General features: G+C 35.3%; 1 protein-coding gene across 1 annotated transcript in view; it reads right to left on the bottom strand.

Annotated features, from left to right (window-relative positions):
* The window catches only part of LOC118262555 (sushi, von Willebrand factor type A, EGF and pentraxin domain-containing protein 1), a 116,152-nt gene that overhangs the window by 3,718 nt on the left and 90,093 nt on the right, over window positions 1–22,341 (bottom strand). The window contains exons 5-11 of the mRNA XM_050703949.1: window positions 13,604–13,726; window positions 11,350–11,513; window positions 9,245–9,371; window positions 8,793–8,942; window positions 1,557–1,733; window positions 950–1,248; window positions 209–443 (exon numbers count right to left, since the gene is read on the bottom strand). Coding sequence (XP_050559906.1) covers window positions 209–443; window positions 950–1,248; window positions 1,557–1,733; window positions 8,793–8,942; window positions 9,245–9,371; window positions 11,350–11,513; window positions 13,604–13,726 — 1,275 coding nt within the window. The remainder of the gene's footprint in view (window positions 1–208; window positions 444–949; window positions 1,249–1,556; window positions 1,734–8,792; window positions 8,943–9,244; window positions 9,372–11,349; window positions 11,514–13,603; window positions 13,727–22,341) is intronic.

Below are 22,341 nucleotides of genomic sequence, written 5' to 3'. Positions count from 1 at the left end.
GAATGGTCTCGTGTTAAAATACAGAGTACAGGCAAGTACAGTTCTAAAATGGATGTCCATTATTTACAAACGCTCGATGTAATAAATATTTAATTAATGAAAATAATAAATCAGCTCACATTCAACTCAAAACCTATATAGAGAGTCGAAGTCTATCTGTTTAAGAACAAACGGTGTACTAAAAAAACTGTTGTGTTTTGTAACTTACATTCACAAGATGGTATATCATGGGACCATTTTCCATCCCTGTTGCATGTGAGGATCTCAGCGCCATCCAGCCAGTAGTCAGGCTCGCAGTTGAACCGAGCAATGGAGCCGTACGTTGTAGTGCCATTTAGAAGAATGAAGGAACCCTTGTGGACTTGAGCTGGTGTTCCACAGTCGACATACTTGCAGGAAGGTGGTGTACCTGACCACGATCCTCCAAGAGTACAGGTTACGCTCTGGAAGAAAGAAACATAACATTCAAACTGCCGTGTCAATCGTAAAACCTGCAGTTTGTAGGAAATTTAAGCTATTTTCTGTGTAGACTATTTTTGAGTGGAATTGGGTTCACGTATTGCAATGTTGGAGCTATTTTTCGCTGCATGTGTAGCAGACAGCTAACTGACACATATTTTAGCACATTTTGTATGGAACACGTTAGGCATGGGATGAGTGTCAAACTGTTCTGTTTCGAGTGTATAGTGCATTTACGTATGAGAATTTTAAACTAAATTTACTGTTTGGTATGTACACATGTACAATGTACCTACAAGCTCTTATATACATTTATAAGATTTTTTTAGCGCTGGAACTTTCATGCAAATTGTCGGGGTTTTTAAATATTTCTTGATTACCTCTTGCTACAGTTATTTGAAGAATTTTGGTGGACTCTGCGCATGTTTATAATCGGTTTATCATTCTCACGTGTCATTATTTAGCTTAACTTTGTTAGAACTGCACTTACCGGAGGTCCAAACAGAATAAATCCATTTTGGCAGCTGTATGTCGCAAGAGATCCAGCCTTGTGACCGTCAACGGTGACTACGGCACCAGTGACTGGAGGTGGTTCGGGACACCAGTCGAACAAACATTTGGGAGCCTCTCCACTCCAGATACCATCATCAATGCACATTCGTTCGGCATCCCCGACCAGGGTATAGTTTTCTTGGCAGGAGTACACTGCTTTAGCACCGTGTGTCGTCCTATCGTCGACGAGAGTCACGTCTCCATCTTGGATTGGCGTCAGTCCACCGCAGTTTACGTCTGAAAGAAATATTTGCTTTATCATTTTAAACCAAATGTTCGTAGGAAATAGGGGTTCTTCAGGCACGATTAAAGTAGGTATGATCACAATATCGTGATTATTACTTCATATCTCGTGCTACTGAATGCTCGTGAATTGAAATCTTGTTCGATTTATTTGCAAGATAGGAACTAGTGATCTGGATACTTATTTCTATCAAGCAGCTTTTAATATTACAGGAGTATAGCTGGTATGGTGTGGATGATAGATCGTTGAAAGTTTACCGAATATCAAGTATCAAGCACAATTTTATAAATCATCTACTTACATTTACAGCTGGGTGCAGAACCAGACCAGAATCCATCTTTCTTGCACTCCCTAGTCTTGTCTCCCAGAAGCATGTGTCCCTCTGGACATCTGTAGGCGATTGAAGCTCCAACTTGGTAGTTGTTTCCTTCAATGGTGGTGTTCAGCAGCTTATCCGGACTTCCACAAGAGGGAGGCACTATAGAACACAATATAGTTAAATGTAGATTACGACAGAAATCAATGCAACATTTCTCTTTCAAGACGCAATAGACCAATTTGAGATTGTTTGAATGTCTTGTTGAGTTTTATGCAGTAAATAAATGGTGTTAGATATGACTCGGTAAATCTTCGAATGTAAAACGAGACGAGTGAATGCATAATATATTTGTACAATTGTACATATACATAGTTTGGCTGCGGAATTGATAATAAGAACATAATCAAAAACTATAACGTGACAAATGCTTGTTTGTTGAACAAATCTTTCGAGTTCTCGCTAGCAAAGGAATCTTATAGCGAATAATAAAGAAATAAATAACTTCTTTCAATAACAACAGTTTGAACAAGTCGCTTTTGCAATCATAATAATTGTTTCACAATCGTTTACAGCGCTCCCTAGTGGCAATAAGAAATACTGATTGAATCGATGCAGCTACAGTAGTTTGGGAATAAACTGACTTTTTTGCTTTCATTTTCTTCTCAGGTATGTCAAGGATTTACTAGGAAATCTATTATTGAACGTATTTCTATTATTAGCTGTTATTTGCTTCTTACACTTGGACAATAGTATCATGATAATTATCCGGTGGTACATTATTTAAAATTAACTCCAACTGATTTGCTATTTAAGAATGGTCCGTGTATGTATGAGAATTGGTATCTACCAATTCTAGGTATCTACCTACTACCTTTATTATTATTATTTTAATGGGACAAATCCGCTACAACCTCCCTTACTGCTGCAACTCCTGTAAGCCAGGATCTATAGTAGATACTATCATGAAAACACCGGGACACTGAAGTTCCACGCGTCCCAGGGACATGGATACAATAAGTCCTAACCTACTAAATAAAATTAGAAAAAAATATGGTTTCCCAATTCCAATTCCATATATGTAAATAACTTTACACGTAAACAGCATATAAGAATTCTTTCCCAGACCTAATTTTGTTTAATGTCGTACACTTTACTGTTGCGAACTACAAAATACACTATTCTCAGGACTATTCAGTTTTAGTTGGAAGTTACTGTCGTTAACCAACTGATTGGTGTCGTTCCTCCGTCGGTAGGTAACAAAACGCTGCTCGCTTCGGTTTCCACGAAAATACCCTTTGACACGAAACCTACCGAACTATACCTAAATAGAAGAAACAAACTTTTGGAAGAAGTAATTTATAAAGCCAAGTGTTTTGTTGAATAATCGTAAGTAGAATTACCGAGCAACTGGTCTCGGATTGGATCGCTTGGTCAAGTATAGAAATCCAGTAGTTTTTATAAAATACTAAGCAATATGAGATTCTTTTATAAAGTATGGAGGTCACACATATTATTTAAATGAAACTACAAATAGTACTCGTCATTAGAAGCATATTACAACAAAATATTTCAACGAGAATAAAGAGTATTCCAATTGGCACATCGATAATAATGCTTATATTGGCTTACGCTTAAGTTTTGTATATCGTCAACCAAATGATAAAAAATATGTGGTTTAAATTGAGTCATAAGAGGTCTCCCCATATGGTACGGTATATCTTGTATTGTATAATTACATAACATAAATGTCCAACTCTGGGGTTACTTATCTTACATTAATTAAGTTGGTCCTTTATGAAATTAATGACGTAATGTTACGTAAATTATGAAGGAGAAAGACAACTGGATTGGACGCATGTATCCGCGTTACACTGTAGTACATACAGGATAAGTAGGCAATTTCAATTACTATTGCAGTAACATTGCGTATGCAAATTGCTTGTAATAACTGCGAACGAGTAACATTTTAGAAGCATTCGCTTGTATGAATATTTATTGTCAGTAATTATTTATAGGAAGGTGTGGTATTAAGACATATATGTATAAAGTTTGAGTCTTGAAGTGCCAATAGAAAAATCATCATCGCAGCAACATTCCGTGACAGTCCGCTGCTGAATTGTGGGCTAGAGGTTTGCTTATTAAGGGGAAGGCCATGGAGACGAAGATCGCAGTTAAAAAGTATACAGGTGTTTGGTATATAAGAGAATATTGCTGATTAGATGAACAATGGATTAGTCAAGTGTATTCTATTAAGTTTAGTATCTAGAACTTGTCAGAACATCGAATGCAATTCTTGCGTTGCTAAGGAGTCTAAACTTATTATTCACTAGCTTTTGCCCGCGACTTCGTTCGCGTGGAATAGTGACTTCCGGCAAATTTTTGGTTTTAACCACATAGTTCCCGATCTCGCGGGATCTCTTCAATTCAACGGATTCAAAAATGAGATGTGGAAGATATTCAGGGAACTCTTCAAAAATCAACATAATGAGCTCTGCGTTTGAATTTAATAGATGTATACTCACTTAGGGCATTGAAAAAATAGTTTAAAAACGGACTTAAACTAACTTAAAACTAAAGAAAGCTACGAATTACGAATTTATAACAATTAAAAAAGAAACTATATTACACCCTATCCTCTATGCTATAATAACCAAGCTTAAACTAAATAATTTAAAAGAAACGACTTAAATCTAATCTAATTAAAAAAAAATTAGACTTACAATTTTATTAAAAAAACTAACTACAGTAACTACTAATAATCGATATCAAACTAAACCTACGTTAAATAGTTTAACCAAAAAACCAGGAAAACCCAACAAATAAACTTATTAATTGACAAATACAACGAAACCAATTTAGAATATACGAAACAGCAGGACCACTACAGACAAATAATCATACGACTGATAATACACTTTTTCTACGATAGTACCGAAGCGCTCGGCCGATACCCAACCAAATGAATGTAACGAAACCATAGCGCGATCTATTTCGATCCCAACGCCATCTATCGAGGATAAAGACAACTTGGATTATTTATTTATACTCCGTTCGGGCATTTTCTTTGTACTAAAAGTTTAATTATATTGATATTATTTTTTTTATACCTTTTTACTATTTATTTACTTTTTTTCATAAATTAAAACAATAACATGAACCGAAGTCGTGTAACGATCGACATAGAATTATTTATAAATAATTTATTTCTTATTTTTATTTTTTGATTTATGAAATAAAAATATATCTATGTCCTTTCTAAGGTTCTAAACTATATCTGTACCAAATTTCAACCAAATCCGTCAAATAGTTGCGGAGATTAATGGTATAAGCATAGAATGTTCGACGTGATTCTTTAATTTGACATAACTTTTTTATTTATGAACCGATTGACATGAAACAAACACTAAATGTAAATTTAAGCATCCCACAATATATTCGTGAAAACCGCATCCAACTCGGATCAGCCGTTTCTGAGATTAGCGCGCACAGACGAACAGACAAACAGACAAACAGACAAAAAAAAGTTAATTACATTTTTGGGTTCGACATCGACATAACAATAACCCCTGCTATTTTTTTTATTTTTATTTTCAATGTACAGACAGCACTTTTCTACGATTTTATTATATGTATAGAATAGATGAACATGTTCAATTATTTAAATACAACATATTAGTTAGGGTGCTTTTCTAAGCTGTACAATTATGTGATCATCTTTCCATATAAAAACATACCTTAGTTTATCCCGTCTCAACAAGTGATTAGCTATGTGTACCATTGAATACGATTGGTTGAAGCCAAACGCATGCACAGCAAGGTGGCATAGCACATCTCTGGTGGAAAGGCACCATTATGGTCCATTGGAGAGACTTAAATTTAGGGACAGAAAGAAATGGTCTGACGATGACGAATTAATGAATAGGTAATCACGATTGTAGTTGGTAAGTCAGATAATTTAGGTGTACTAATTGAAATAGAACTTTAGTTTTTAATTGTGAGGCGAAGCAATATTATATCCAGGTTACACAATATGTCATCTAGTCAAAGGATATCGTCAAACAGAACCACAAAGGCACAAATTGTTTTGTCATATAAATATCATATTGACTACGAATGACATTGAATGCATCGTTTGTTTAAAGGAAATTTCGAATTCTCGCAACAAATAGATATGCAAACAGAAACGTTTGTTAGAAGAAATGCTTTGGTTTTGTATTTCTGTGGAAAATCTATTAGGCATTTGTCCAATTTCTTGGTTACTATGAAAAACAAATCTTAGCAACAGAGGGGTAGGTACTTAAAGATAATAGCAATTGAAACTAAATAGTGCATTTGTCAGATCTACCACAACGCTGGATGAACTTTAGACGATATAAGATGTTACGACCGGAAAGTCAAACACCCCAGATCGACAGTCACATTGGCAGTTGGTAAGTCATATGTATAGAAACTTATTTAATTATCACACGGAACAGGGCAGTGAAATGCATGCAAGAGACTACAGTTGTAGGTATACGAAGTTTGATACAGGTCATGGTACTCAAAACTTCTAGAAAAAGTATTCGATTCCACTGTATTCGATTGAGATAGATCTCAGAAAGGATTTCTCATGCTGCGTACTAGTTAATAAGCTCTTAATAACTGCTAATAACTATACTCACAAGTCACAGATTAACTTAAAATGATGTCATGCTGTGTGATAATGTCTCTCAATTCTCCTGGTTATAATGTTATGAAAAGGGTAACTTTCATAAATTTGTGAGTTGGTGATGTATAGAATAGATGAACATGTTCAATTATTTAAATACAACATATTAGTTAGGGTGCTTTTCTAAGCTGTACAATTATGTGATCATCTTTCCATATAAAAACATACCTTAGTTTATCCCGTCTCAACAAGTGATTAGCTATGTGTACCATTGAATACGATTGGTTGAAGCCAAACGCATACACAGCAAGGTGGCATAGCACGTCTCTGGTGGAAAAGCACCCTTATGGTCCATTGGAGAGACTTAAATTTAGGGACAGAAAGAAATGGTCTGACGATGACGAATTAATGAATAGGTAATCACGATTGTAGTTGGTAAGTCAGATAATTTAGGTGTACTAATTGAAATAGAACTTTAGTTTTTAATTGTGAGGCGAAGCAATATTATATCCAGGTTACACAATATGTCATCTAGTCAAAGGATATCGTCAAACAGAACCACAAAGGCACAAATTGTTTTGTCATATAAATATCATATTGACTACGAATGACATTGAATGCATCGTTTGTTTAAAGGAAATTTCGAATTCTCGCAACAAATAGATATGCAAACAGAAACGTTTGTTAGAAGAAATGCTTTGGTTTTGTATTTCTGTGGAAAATCTATTAGGCATTTGTCCAATTTCTTGGTTACTATGAAAAACAAATCTTAGCAACAGAGGGGTAGGTACTTAAAGATAATAGCAATTGAAACTAAATAGTGCATTTGTCAGATCTACCACAACGCTGGATGAACTTTAGACGATATAAGATGTTACGACCGGAAAGTCAAACACCCCAGATCGACAGTCACATTGGCAGTTTTAGAGAAACTTATTTAATTATCACACGGAACAGGGCAGTGAAATGCATGCAAGAGACTACAGTTGTAGGTATACGAAGTTTGATACAGCTCATGGTAGCCAAAACTTCTAGAAAATTATTCGATTACTCGTGTATTCGATTGAGATAGATCTCAGAAAGGATTTCTCATGCTGCGTACTAGTTAATAAGCTCTTAATAACTGCTAATAATCACAAGTCACAAGTTAAAAGTGATGTCATGCTGTGTGATAATGTCTCTCAATCAATGTTATAAAAAGGGTAACTTTCATAAATTTGTGAGTTGGTGATGTATAGAATAGATGAACATGTTCAATTATTTAAATACAACATATTAGTTAGGGTGCTTTTCTAAGCTAAGCTGTGAAACTATGTGATCATATTTCCATATAAAAAACATATCTTAGTTTATCCCGTCTCAACTAGTGATTAGCTATGTGAACCAATGAATACGATTGGTGGAAGCCAAACGCATGCACGGTAACGTAGTATAGCACATCTCTGGTGGAAAGGCACCATTATGGTCCATTGGAGAGACTTAAATTTAGGGACAGAAAGAAATGGTCTGACGATGACGAATTAATGAATAGGTAATCACGATTGTAGTTGGTAAGTCAGATAATTTAGGTGTACTAATTGAAATAGAACTTTAGTTTTTAATTGTGAGGCGAAGCAATATTATATCCAGGTTACACAATATCTCTCTAGTCAAAGGATATCGTCAAAGAGAACCACAAAGGCATATAGGTAATGTGCTTTATCATAAATATCATATTGACTACGAATGACATTGAATGCATCGTTTGTTTAAAGGAAATTTCGAATTCTCGCAACAAATAGATATGCAAACAGAAACGTTTGTTAGAAGAAATGCTTTGGTTTTGTATTTCTGTGGAAAATCTATTAGGCATTTGTCCAATTTCTTGGTTACTATGAAAAACAAATCTTAGCAACAGAGGGGTAGGTACTTAAAGATAATAGCAATTGAAACTAAATAGTGCATTTGTCAGATCTACCACAACGCAGGATGAGCTTTAGACGATATAAGATGTTACGACCGGAAAGTCAAACACCCCAGATCGACAGTCACATTGGCAGTTGGTAAGTCATATGTATAGAAACTTATTTAATTATCACACGGAACAGGGCAGTGAAATGCATGCAAGAGACTACAGTTGTAGGTATACGAAGTTTGATACAGGTCATGGTACCAAAACTTCTAGAAAAAGTATTCGATTCCACTGTATTCGATTGAGATAGATCTCAGAAAGGATTTCACATGCTGCGTACTAGTTAATAAGCTCTTAACAACTGCTAATAATCACAAGTCACAAGTTAAAATGATGTCATGCTGTGTGATAATGTCTCTCAATTCTCCTGGTTATAATGTTATGAAAAGGGCCATCGAGAATAAATTATTTGTGAGTTGGTTATTCTATAAATAGAATACTTTTCTGCACCATTCTAAAGCAGGACGGTAGAAAATACGCTTGCAAGGTCATAACAGTTAGTTTCCTTTAAAAGTGCTGCATAAAATGGTAGAAAATTTCGCAACATACCTTCGCTTGGCACATTCGCTGGGTTCACATTCGATTAGGAAAAGGATATGTACCTATGTATGACACTCACGGTACTGGCAGATCCAGTGTAGGTAGTCGAGGTTGCAGCCCACGTCGTTCCAGAGCCACGCTCGGCCCCCATCCAGCACCACGCAGTTCTGTTCACCGTTGTAGTTGTTCGGCTGATCCTTGCCCCAAGTCGGCCTTTGTACCAGTTCACCTGAAGAGCACAAACAAAATACAGCATAAAAATATTGGAAATACTGGCTGGTGAAACAAGGTAAGGGAAGAAATGACGTATGATCTGAATAAAAAAAATTAAGGGTGGATAGGACTATGCGTTAATTTTTTTTCTTATAAAAATCGTCAATGAAAGCCAGGAATTACACTCTTGCAAAGTTTTAATGGGTCGTTAGTAGCCGAAGGAAAAAATATTTTGTAGGTTGCTTTTGGTATATTTACAATGCACGAAACGCCAGATATTTCTTTTTGTACTAGAGACTATAATTTATGTATTCTTACCATCAACCCACTTCCAAGTTCTAGAAGTCAGGCCCGGTTCCTTTTGTGCTCCGATCCAAACCAGCTGCGTCTTCAGTTGAGGTTTTCTTCGTTCAAGCTCTTGGATCAAGAAACTCGATGTCGCACCCTGCAGCAAAACATAATAAAATTACAGTTAACTTTTGAAATGTAAGGCTAGTAAATCCGATGCCATGTGGTTGTGTCTTCTATTTGGTAAGTCCTATAGTGTATTTTCCTCGGACAATAACAGACGAAACATACATATCTGTAAAACGGTACCGATACAGATCTAAATCAATAAACACCCCAATTTTTTTAAACCTTACGATATATTTTTGTTGAGTAGATAGATATATATTTTTGTTGGTTTTCCTGAAGATATGTGCGGACCCAACAACACTAATATAGTGGACGATTGTACAAAAACTCAAACCTTTCTTTTACTAGAGCTTGCTTAATGTCTTAGCACTTTCGACTTTCCATAGCAGGCAGTTACACAAGAGCCCTTGCGTAGGAACGCAAAAGAAAAGTAAAAATACAGCTAACAGCCCGAAATTACTGTGACTAATGATACACGTGTCTGTCTGGTTGCTATTCACTATCAAAATGGAAAATTACTGTCTCCATTATATTCTTTCTTTATGATTTTACCATAAATATATTTAGTATCCAATGAACTCTTCATACACCTTATTGAATGTAATGACTCTATACCTTTATACCGTCAAGTCTGAATTAAAACCCAATAGGGAAGACTTAAGTGTACTTACATACATACATTCGCTTTTCACCATTTATGTTATAATATAAAATGTAATTAGTTTTGATTTTATATTGTATAAAATGTCTATACTAGCCACTTTGGAACTCTGTTATTATCATTTCTAGAAAACGAATTGCTATATCTTGGACATAATTGCTTCCTAGACTAAGTTAGCTTCAACTGGAACTCCAACTGATCAACACACAGAACAGATAAAATAGGTTTATCTGTTATGTGGATCAACAGAACACCTATCATCGTCAATACTGAATGGTCACTTTGGCTATTGAGTATAGCCAATGTCTAAATGATCATGATAGCTTAGATGAAAGGGGCTGACGCACGAACCATTGTTCTTGCTTACAGTGTAGTTTACACCTGACCAAATTGCAATTTACTTGTATGTAACGTACGATACATTATCTATTTGTAGTTCGCAAAGTGGCTTGTCATACCATTTCTAGAGGGGGATATAAAATTGTCTAAAATCAATCACACAATGATCCTTAGATATAGCAACATGATCTGTTAAGGAGATCTATTGCTCCAATATAATCTCTATTTAGTTACATTTGAATACAAATAATTTTACCATCATACATATTCAAAACCCACCTTTGTTTTAAAAGTGTTAACGACATTTTTTGTTTGGCATAATACGTACATTAATCTAAGTGCGATCGGTATTGTGGTCTATTGTCATGCAAATGATTTTCTGATTTGAGATTTACGATGAAGGAATGCGTCCATATGGGACTGTTGAATAGATACTTTGTTGCTTAGTTTGTATATGTATATGTCACTGATTTCCCTTGGGACGGGATTATACAGTGGCGTGAGTGCATTATAGTTACATTATGCGATAATGTGGAGTTGGTATTGAGTTTGTAGCCTCTGTGTAGTAGGGTTAGGTACGTGTAGAAAGTGCATTTGACATTGTAATACGAGGACGTAACGTTACTGTCTGTTCTGTAGTTTTGTTACTTTTCCTTGTACCTTACTCAGAGTTTATGTAGACAGTTTATAATGGGCGATGTGTCACAGAAATAAGTAGCCTTTTAACATTAGTTTTATGAGTAAGCAGAAAAATCAATGTATGGGCAGAACATAAGTTTTGAAACAACAATAATATTATATTATGTATAGTCAAACGCTAGGTCAGTGCTGTACAATGACTTCTAGCATTCACAGGTACCATTTTTTTAATATCTTTATTTTTTCAGTGGCTGATGATTAGGTACCATTTGTTTGATAAATACCGATCCAAGTAATAAAAATATACTCTGTTTCTTATCTACTAATCTAGTTAGTTATTCAGATTTCATATAAATTGACTAAGTACCTGGAATCCATGAATGAGGTCTCCTCCATGAGTCTGGCATTGTTTCCTCGCGTCGTCGAAAGACATTCCTTTAGCCACGTTGAACTCATAGCAGTTTCTGGAGAAGGCAGCCAACTCGATGTCAGCAGGGGCTCCGATCGGGGCACAGCGGTCGTTGGAGAATTCTAGTAAACATAAAAAATACGTAAGCTTAATAAAGTGTCAATGAAAAAGTTACTTTGTGGCTAAACCATAAAGTTAAAAATCTATTGACGAAAATTTACTATCATCGATATAGAAGGTGTGATTGGGACCAAGGAGCAAAGTCTGTAGTGTTCTGGATTAATATGGTATTATGATGACCACGTGGAAGCAGGTGGTGGCTTGTCGTTCTACGTAGAGGACTAAGGGGAGGTCTTTGTTCAGCAGTGGACATCTCTCGGCTGATGATGATGACCACGCTTTTAATTTAAAAAGCTTATTTAATTTTTTATATAAGTAGTTTAGATATGAGCTTGAGATACGACGCATTCCAAATAAAAATTTATCAATAAGAAACTAAAGTGTTGAGCACTATGTAAACAATAAATAACCAACAATTGAATCGTTTCTCAGTTATTATGCTAATAAATAATAGTTTTTCAATACTTCATTATCCATTGTTCCAGCACAAAGTTACCAGGCTCTCATAAATAGAACAGAGTAGAAGTTACGGTTCACCTATTTACACCACTGATTGCTACTCTATTTGTGCCAATATCCAACTGCATCGTACGCTGGAGAGTAATAAACGCTTTGAGGCAGGTCAGGAGACATAATTAAATATTCCTGTAAAACTGGGTTACGGTGTGCATTCAATATTCCAGTCACTGACTCACGAGATGTTCGAAAGCAGGGCTTTTATAGCTACCGCCTTAGTAGAACTTCAATAAATATTAGGCGCAGCTGATTTCTGATGAAGTTGGTTTATTGTAATCTTGTTTATCACTAGCTTTCCGCCCGCGGCTTCGCCCACGTGTAATTCGGTTATATATATGCGTTTTTCTTCCACAGTCTGATAGTCATCATCCCATGTGAATGAGCTGATGATGGAAGGTACAACTCCTCAACGGTTAGGAGTTGAAAGAAAATTCTTACGAAGTTATACGTACATGTGAGGCTATTAGGTTGACCTGATAATAAAAAGTAAATCTCATTAACGTTAAGAATTTAGGTGAAAATGGATGCGGACAAATTTCGTCTCTTCACTTGTTTCCTTTTAGCTGTTTGTATGGGTAGTGTTAACACAAAATAGGGATTTAAAGGCGTGATGTTATTAATGTTATGCAAGTATGTACATAATTATGTATGTTAAAGAGACGACTGAAAGTTGTCATACAAAGTCTTTTTTTAAGGATGGGAAATCATCAAATGACCTCTCCCGCTCTGGGTGGAACGGAAGGGAGTGTCAAACTTTTACTGACTAAAACCCACCTCGTTCCTTTAGTTGCCCTTTGCGTTCCGGGGCCACGGTATCTCGTTAGAACTTTCCCGCAGCCCCGGCTCAGTTTATCCCGTTTCCCCCCTTGGGGGTTGACATTTCAAAATCCCTTCTTAGTGCTCACTTTTGTTACTGAAGGAACCTATGTTCAAAATCTCAGACTCCTATACCGAGCGGTTTCGGCTGTGCGTTAATAAATCAGTCACCCAATCGCACCCCTAAATCACGATTGGAGGGTAGTTTGAAAAAACTTATAATGCCAAACATATTTACTTGCCTATGTACGTGTTCATGCCAAGTTTCAAGTTTATAAACCCAAGGAATAAGATTTTTCATAGAAACGTTTTTACCCCTTTTCCCCCCTTGGGGGTTGAATTTCCAAAAATCCTTTCTTAGTGCTCCCCTACATATCCCAAGGAACCTACATTCCAAATTTCAGCTGTCTACGACCAGTAGTTTCGACTGTGCGTTGTCTGTCAGTCAGTCAGTCACTCAGTAACGGAAGAGTTTTATATGTTTATCATTATTTTTAGATATTGCGAGGTTGAGTTTGAGTTTTGTTGTAATATTAATATGTAGTGGCTTTATTATAAAAGGTTTGAGCATACAAATTTGTCGAACAGAATTTAGAAATCTTAGTAAAAATACTAACCTTAAAAGGTTTAACAATCACCCTTACGACCAGGATATAAGATTAAGTTTAGACAAATGATTGGACACACTGTTAATGTAGTGATGGTGATGTCTTTAAAAGTTGTAACTGGCAATGTTTTGTTTAAGCTAGAGGAAGCTTACCTTCAGTGGTGAACACTTCGACTTCACAGAGAGACAAGGAGCCTTCAACGCCGACGAGCTGCAGGAACACGTGTTGACCAACTAGCGGCCGCGCGCACGTGAACGTCTTCGTTATGCCTTCATCTATAACAAACAATTAAGAACTTTAAAATAACTAGTATAAGGGTATATTATCCTATTTCTTTTTGTGGTTTAAGAGGTATATGTGAAGATCACCTGTATATTTTTGTTTGTGTGTAGAGTATTGAATGTGTATCATGTCTATTCAGGAGTCAGTACTCAGAGAAGACGCTTTGGCCTTCTAGTATACCTTTGTTTGTTAATTTTCTTCGAATTTTCGCAGAAGAAAAGAAATAAGTATTTATGGACATAGGATTGAATGGAATAGAATAGAATAGATAATGGATTTTGTGTACCAATCACAGTATCACAAGTACCTAAGGATAGAAAAATAGCAACGCATTCCGAAGTACACAAACTTAAACAGTAGTGACAAATGTGACAATACAAGACTGATTAAGAGTATCAATCTTAAAAGAAGTTCATTGAAACAGGCTGTTTATGTAACACTATTTATAGAACGATTACTTCCTAGTTGACAATTGTCTGTGATTAGTGCTGCGCGCGCGCCGCGTGCCGACGCTTGCGTCGCTATCTCAACAGAGGAGAAATGCACGCGATGGACGACTGTCACACTGTTAGCAAGATTTAGATTAAATGTGGGGAAATATTTTTAATATACCAATTTTTACTTCTCATATAATTTTTTCGTCTACTCTTGCTCCTTTCTGGAAGGTTCCTTTCAGGTTTGAGGACTTGGAGGCGATCTCCAAAATCTCTTCCTTGTTCTCCAGCGCCATTTGCGCTAGCTCAGCCACCGAGTGGTCCGTGTAGAGGACGCCCTGTAGCTGGCCTTGGACCAAATTTAGTTTTTTCTCAAAGTATTGTGCTGGTGTACGTTCTAGATATGATAGTATGTACTATATTATAGACTGGTTTAGATTATAGGTAATATAAGCGAAAAGTAAAGAGAAATAAAAGCATAATTATTGCAGAATGGTAACAGTCACACAGACTTTCAAAAATAAACTGCAGTCGAATATTTTTTTTAATAATTTTTTGTTACACAAAATACACAAATATCGGAAAGGTTTTTTCACTCGAGATGTTATGGGTTAACTTAAGTATTTGAATTATGTCGCTGGAAGTTTCTGCCTGACCTAGATTCTAATCGAGCTCTTACAAACTGCATTTAATTTTGTTTTGTTTATATTTTAAACATAATGAATATTATAAAATCTATAAAAATTACAGTGTAATGTATTTTATTTTTAAAGATTTACAGATAAACGTTTTTGTTTGCAAAATGTGGGACAGACCATGCTCCGGCATGAATGGGCAGCTTGACCGGAATGGTACCACGGCTTCACAGAAAACCGACGTGAAACAACGCTTCTTTTTTAAGTGGGAAAAATCATCCAATGACTCTCCCGCCCAGGTGAGGTGAAAAGACAGTATGAGACTCTTACTGACTAAAATCCACCCCGTTCCTACCCCTACTTTAAACCGGCTGAGTAAATCTCCTAAGGTACGCATCTCCGGATATGGTACGTTGATGATGATTCTTAATCTAAAAAGCATATTTTAAGTGTTTCGAAAACGTTGTACCAGGTGATCAGAAATATCGAGAGCTGAACTTAATGAACGAACACACTATAAACCTAGATAAAGAATCATAAAATCTCTTGGTTTAATAGCTTCATTAACACCAATGGTTTTGCGGGAAACAATAGTCACAATTACACAATTTGAAGGTGGTTTTTTAATTGCCTTATAACTACGCTACGGTGTGACAGGCGCGCATAACTAACTCTTCACAAACACTTATTGGCTGTGGGAATCTTCATTGTCGTTAATAGAAACCGTACCATGGTTTAGAAAGCGCAAGTCACTTTCGCGTATTATTCCACTGGGAGTTTTTACATTGCGCCTCTGTTATGCTTGCGTCTCGTAATTGTTCGAAGCGATGAGGTAATGGATTAGGTGCAAAGCGTGTGATCGTGTGCATGGAACATCAAATCTGGTGATTATAAATGGTGATCGTTTAACTGATTGTAGTTGACACTCAACCTTTTCTATGTAATCATTAGCTCTCTTTACTTTCGCTCGTTTGTTTAAGGTTATGTTCTCACTGTCTGAAAGTAACTGCTTTAATTGGTTACACACCTCAATTGTGTACAAGGCTTAATTTTAATTAACAAATGCAGTTCTGAGATTGATTGTGTATTGATTTTAAATTGGAGTGCAATGCAAATTGTCAATTATAATTTTTTCATTGATACTTTCTTAATTAATGTTAAATTAATATTAAATTTTTTCAATGAACAATGCGTCAATTTCTACGTTTTGAATGCAATATTTAGTTTAAATACCTACTAAGTCAGTAACTAAACGATTGCTGACAACGGGATCTCTAGTGCTTAACCTTTTGAACGCCAATGGCATGAATAGATGTCATGCGCAAGCGTGCCCTGTGCGCCACCGACATCTTTAGATGACAAGAAACAGATAACAGAGAAAAACAAAATAAACACATTCGATAACATTTTGGAATCCCTAATATTTTCAGGGTTATTTCGTTGAATTTGTGGCTTGACAAAAAAAATTTATGGCGTGGAGGGCACAGCAAAGCGTTTATGCTCTGGCGGTCAAAAGGTTAAATGAGTTCGTTCCATCAGTTCAATGCTTCCTTCATCCATCTGCTGCTCCTATACACTCCTGGGCTTGATTTCTTTAGCCAAATCTTAGCCATATAATAATATGTTAAAAAGAAATATGCCAAACAAAGTACGTTACGCTAACCTCTTCTCTAATTACTGGCATCAAGCAAAACAATAGAATGATGAAAGTTTCATAGCAATCAGGCGAGCCGTTCCAGCGTTAACTCAAAAAACAAACGAACAAACACTTTCCTAAACTTACGTAATTTTTACCCACAACTTGTTATTATTATTTACAAATAGGTCAAATATTTATATAGAATGGAAACATTAAACAAAGGCATGAAAATGTAAGCTCATTAATCCTGGCCATGTATCATTTAATAGTGAACCTGTTCCAATTATTTCTTAACACAGTGAACACCAATAATTGTTAAAGATAATTGTAATATTCGGAAATTAAACCCAAGACACAGCGGTAAGTAGACCAACGAGCATTTTATTCAGCATTTTTTATTTTAATCACAGTAGGTCCATTAAAAAGCGTGGCTATAATCGTCGCTAGAAAAACAATAAGCAGTGAAGTGAAAACTTATAGCTTATGTAATGAATAAACAATGTTGATAATTTTACATAATTATTTTAATGTGTGAGGCAGTTTTATAAAGAAAGCGAGCGCGTGCGCTGACGCGGGCGCACGAATGTGGGAAATAGACAAATACCTCTTTAAAACAAGATGAGATACGAATATAATGATATGGTAGGTACTTCTATTGTTTTCTGATTACTTTTTAAAGATATTATTATGTATATGATACTTTCTGAAAGTCAAGGAACTGTTTTGTGTATGTACGTGACGATCAGTGTCTCTAGTGACACTGATATATCGATAGTAGCTTTCAAAATGCCTACAAAACCTAAAGACAGGGATAAAATAAGCGATAAGCAAATGCGAGAATTCAATACAAAAAACTGACCATTATTAATGAAATTGAATGTGAATTTACGTTAAATCGTGCAATTAAATTTGCATGTAGAGTTCCTAGTTTTGTTTAGGCAAAATCGCGCTCTGATTTGACCGCTCTCCATGTCTGCAAAGCCTCTACCGCGCGTCACACACGCTGGCTAATTAGTCCAAGAACTATTGCGCCGACCAGTGCGAACATCGCTCAACAAATCAACTGTTCATTCAAGAATGTAGCCACAAAGTTATTATGAAACAAAACGAACCTTTGATTTCCGAAAATAATAAAATTAATTATTTTTGACCTTTAGTTTTATTATACCAAATACCGCAGCCGCAGTTTGTTATGTGAACTGAAATAAAAGTGTGTGAAGTTATTTCTATCCGCATTTTTGTTACTAGAACTGAAAAAATAAATAAATTTAAAAAATTAAAAAACCCGACTGCGTAAAAAACACTTTAAATAAAATCTGAAAAGTAAAAAACAAGCTTAGTCTAAAAGTGTAGATAGCAATGCTATTACCACAAAATTAAATAATTTCATAATCAATACACAAAAAATAATAATCTTATGCGAAACATAATTGAGTGCAACAGTCGGGACCCATATTGAATGATTTTAGTCTCGTTTATTTAATGGGTCCCGACTGTTACACTCAATTATGTTTCGCATAAGATTATTATTTTTTGTGTATTGATTATGAAATTATTTAATTTTGTGGTAATAGCATTGCTATCTACACTTTTAGACTAAGCTTGTTTTTTACTTTTCAGATTTTATTTAAAGTGTTTTTGCAGTCGGGTTTTTTAATTTTTTAAATTTATTTATTTTTATTTAACACTTTTTAGTTAGTTATAATACGGCTATGTGTTTCTCAAGATTTCACCCGCGACACGAGAGAACTACTTCCAATACCAAGATAATAAAAAAAATAATACACGTCGATCCAGTTATTTTAGATTGATTGCGTAACACAAAGAGAGTAAAGGAATTAGAAAAAGAAGAAAGGATTAAGGGCAATAAAATTTACTATTTACAAATTTCGTAAACAGTCTAATTCTTTAAAAGAATTTTCGTCGTGTGGACTATTAAATTTTTTTTTGAATCTTTTATTGTGTGGGGTTTTTTGTCCGTAATAGTATTAATCCTTATCCTTTTAAATAGTCTATTTATTAATTTTCTACATTAAATGAAGATAAAATTTGCTCTTTACACTGTTTCAAAATTTCTACTAGTTTTAGACAAAAAACGGTCTTTACAGTTGACGCGTCGCATGGGCTATAGGTAAACGACTATGTAGATAGATTCCTTATTTAACGTTCAGCAAAGCGAGGGCGGGTCGCTAGTCCTTTATTTATAAATAAATTCATTGTAAATAATTTAGTTAAGACGTACTTTTATTATCACTTTTCACTTTTAAGTTCAGACACCTCTAGTCAATCGCGTCGCGTAGTACCTATACGAGTATTTAGTTTGGATAATAAAGAACATAATTGCACATAGTATTTTTTTTTCTATATGTCAGTGATATACCATTTTGGAATCCTCATGATGAGCTCTTTAATTTGATACCCATATTGTAGCAAATAAAAAAAAATTTTTTTTTTTACTCCTATCTAGGGCGCCTCACGGCCGCCATGTTGGTTTTTGTTTTACGTCACATATCTAAGAACACTTGGGTAATTAAGACGAATCCAACGATACCCTGATTGTCGAAATCCATCAAGCCGTTTCGAAGAAATGAGGTAATAAAGAATATTAGGCTCATACATACAAGATACGCGCGAAAAACATAACCCTTCCTTGGCAGTCGGGTAAAAAATGAGGATTTTAGTGCATACCTACTTATTTATATTTGTTTCCTTATAAAATGATTCCATCTATTCGGATTCCTATTCTAGCGTATTATATCAGATTATCGAAATAACTCGAGAAATCACGACAAAAACTCTGCTCCTCTATAGATTTAATCTGCAAGGTTAAATAATATACAGAAGACTACGAATCTAGAACAAACAGGACTATTACAGTAAATTGGATCGCAACGACACCAAAGTAAAAGCTAATAAATTGATAATATCAACTGATTCCTTTTACCCAAGGTTCCTGTCAGGCGCAGTAATGGCAATGCATTTTCATTTTACTTCATTAGACTATAGGAATGGTTAAGAAAGTTGCAAGGACTGTTGTGACGTACAAAAAAAATTAACATGTTAGCTGAGGATTCTGAAAGAATTTTTAAAATATTTGCTTTACTTGGAATTTAATAATAACCATGACTTTGTGATTCATGTCCCTCTATATGAAAGGTGAGGTTTTGTTGACATAAACATAACTTTATCGGCACATCAAAATTGATCTGATACAACGGGGTAAATACATATACCTAATAGAATTCAAGGGATTAATAAATACAGAAGAAAGAAGAATAACGCTCGAGCGATGTCACGGCACCAAAAAGGGGAATTAAGTTAAGCGCAGCAAATACACTTTGAAATACTCAGCCACTCGTTGCCGACACTTTGTAGTACCTACCATTTGGCAGAAAATGCAGCATGTGAAATCATTCCTCACGCTTATTTAGAGTCACCAAATAAAAATGCAAAAAAGTGCCACATTTTTCCAATTTAAAAGTTCGCAACGCACATACCTACACTCATACACGTTTTAGTATATAGAATGGGATTATGACTTGCTGTGAAAAACTACAATTTCCTTATAATTTGTAAGAGCTTCGATTTTAACTTATACAACCATACCTGAATTTCTTAGCACAAAAGTGAAGAAACAATAGATGAATCGTTTGAATTACATAGAAAACGCTAGTGCACTTTTGTTTCAAATGGTTCTTCTGCACGTAAAGATCCACGTAATGACGATGTAAGCGCAGTTTAAAAGTACTCTCGTTGTAAAGTGTAGCCATACTTCGCAATCTGTCGTCGTCTTTCTATCTCGGCACAAAGGAGCAACAAGAACGCACAGATTGTGCGCAATGGATCCAAATGGATTCTTTTACCTTGACTTTGAATTTCCTAGACCATTCCCTACTGTTGAAATGGTTCAAGTTCACGATTCAGTTCCTTTTACCTCTAAGTTCTAGTCATTAGGTTTACTCTGCAATGTTGTTTCATCTTCACTACACTATTATGTGCTTAGATTCGTTGTGAGTAGAGTATTTACCTCTTAATTGTCTCTCTTTTGTCATATGTACGTGAAACTACTGGGAATGTTTTAAAGATTTTTACAGCTGTGAAGGAATAGGAAGACATTTAAAAAAAGATTCGTTGAAGGGGATCATGACCGTTAGTAATAGCATACGAGGAGTAGATGACGAGAAAGACATTAGGTTAATTATATTTATTACGCGTTTGATGAGAGGAACAAATTGGCTTTTGCTGGTATTATTTTATTACCGAAAGAATATCATACAATTATTACTGATGACACATTTATAAAGAGACTTGTACAGATAGACAGAAACAACTTTCTTAAAAATTTTCACACACTCATTGGCTATTGTGCATTCAATAACGCAGTCCATTCCCTTATAATTTCAAACATTACCCTATAAATCAGCAGGAGTTTCGCTGATCCCGTTGAGAGTGTCAAAGACAATCGTAAAGCGGTTATAACGACATCATTATGGCGACCCGCTTCCACACCGGTTCCCAGTACATAGAGAGCATGTGAACTGACTGACACGATTGCAGCTTTCTTGTGATTGATGTGACGCGACGTGGTACCTGGTGCTTCTCTCAATTCTATACTGATAATGCATTTAATAATAATCTAGTCGAATAGAACACATTTATTTGTCACCACTCCTACGCTTTCCGAGATTGTCGTCACGAGCAGCAGCGTTCGTTGATAAACTTGATTATTTTTATGGCAAACCCATTTTATGTAAAATAGGCCCGTAGTTCATCAGCTATCGATATATTATTGATGTGGTAGTAGGTAACATTCAACCTTACTATTCAAACTGGCAGATAATAGATTTTTCATTTATCAGACACACATGTACCATGTACACTGTCCGATATTCTGACACGCTCTATAAAGAGCATGGTTCCTTATTCAATACTCAATTCTTTATTTGGGCTTTCCTTCGTAGGTCCAATGATTGAAACCCATACCGTGACTGCTACTGCTACCATTTCACGGCCGTACTGTCCAGAATCAATAATAAATGCATAATTAATGCTATTGCAAGGCAGCCATATTGGCACCGTGGCTGGGCATTAGCCGCGAGTTCGATCCTTGCTGAGAATAATATTTTTTTAATACACAATTTACTGTTTATGTTGTGTATGAGACTTACACCAGTATGAATTAGAAATTATATTTTTTTAAGTTTATTTCATGATATACAAAATATTATTTTTAAATAATATAAATAAAACAATTACATTACCAGCAAACAGAAATAAAGAATACGTACTCGGTCTTCAATTATTAAAAACACTGTTTATTAATAAAAAAAAATAAAACAAAAAAAATATAACTATGTACATATTTTTAACGCTAAATAATCACATAATACTACAAAAACAATAAAGAACCCTTTCAAAAAATAAAATAACATAGGTTCTTCCTATTTATTAATTTAATTGCAAGAGCTCTTTCATGGATAGGTCTGATCCCCAACTGATCTATCCTCGTCGGGGATTGGACCTATACTGAGACTAGAAATTTTCAGTCTACCTCCTTGAATCTAATTGCCATGCGTAGAACCACGACCAATCAGAGGCCGAGGAAAACCGACGTGAAGGCTTTGGTTTATTCAATCACACATCTCATTACTATTTAGTCATCTTTTTACACTTAAAAACGTGAAACAATTCATATTTTAATATAAATGTGTAATTTGCTAAGGAATTTCAGGTTTAGAATAATCTATCGTTTAAGGAAAGGTCAATTGATACGAAAGAAGTTGGTTGCAGTTGGAGCATTTCGAGCATGCGCGGTATGGCGAATGCACTTTTGACAATGTCATTTCGACGCCATGTTTTAAAATTTTAGTACAGATAATTTATTGCGATGCGTTTTGTTT

Source organism: Spodoptera frugiperda, chromosome 25 (assembly GCF_023101765.2).
Source record: "Spodoptera frugiperda isolate SF20-4 chromosome 25, AGI-APGP_CSIRO_Sfru_2.0, whole genome shotgun sequence".
Classification (NCBI taxonomy): domain Eukaryota; kingdom Metazoa; phylum Arthropoda; class Insecta; order Lepidoptera; family Noctuidae; genus Spodoptera; species Spodoptera frugiperda.
This window is presented reverse-complemented; position numbering and strand designations above follow the sequence as displayed.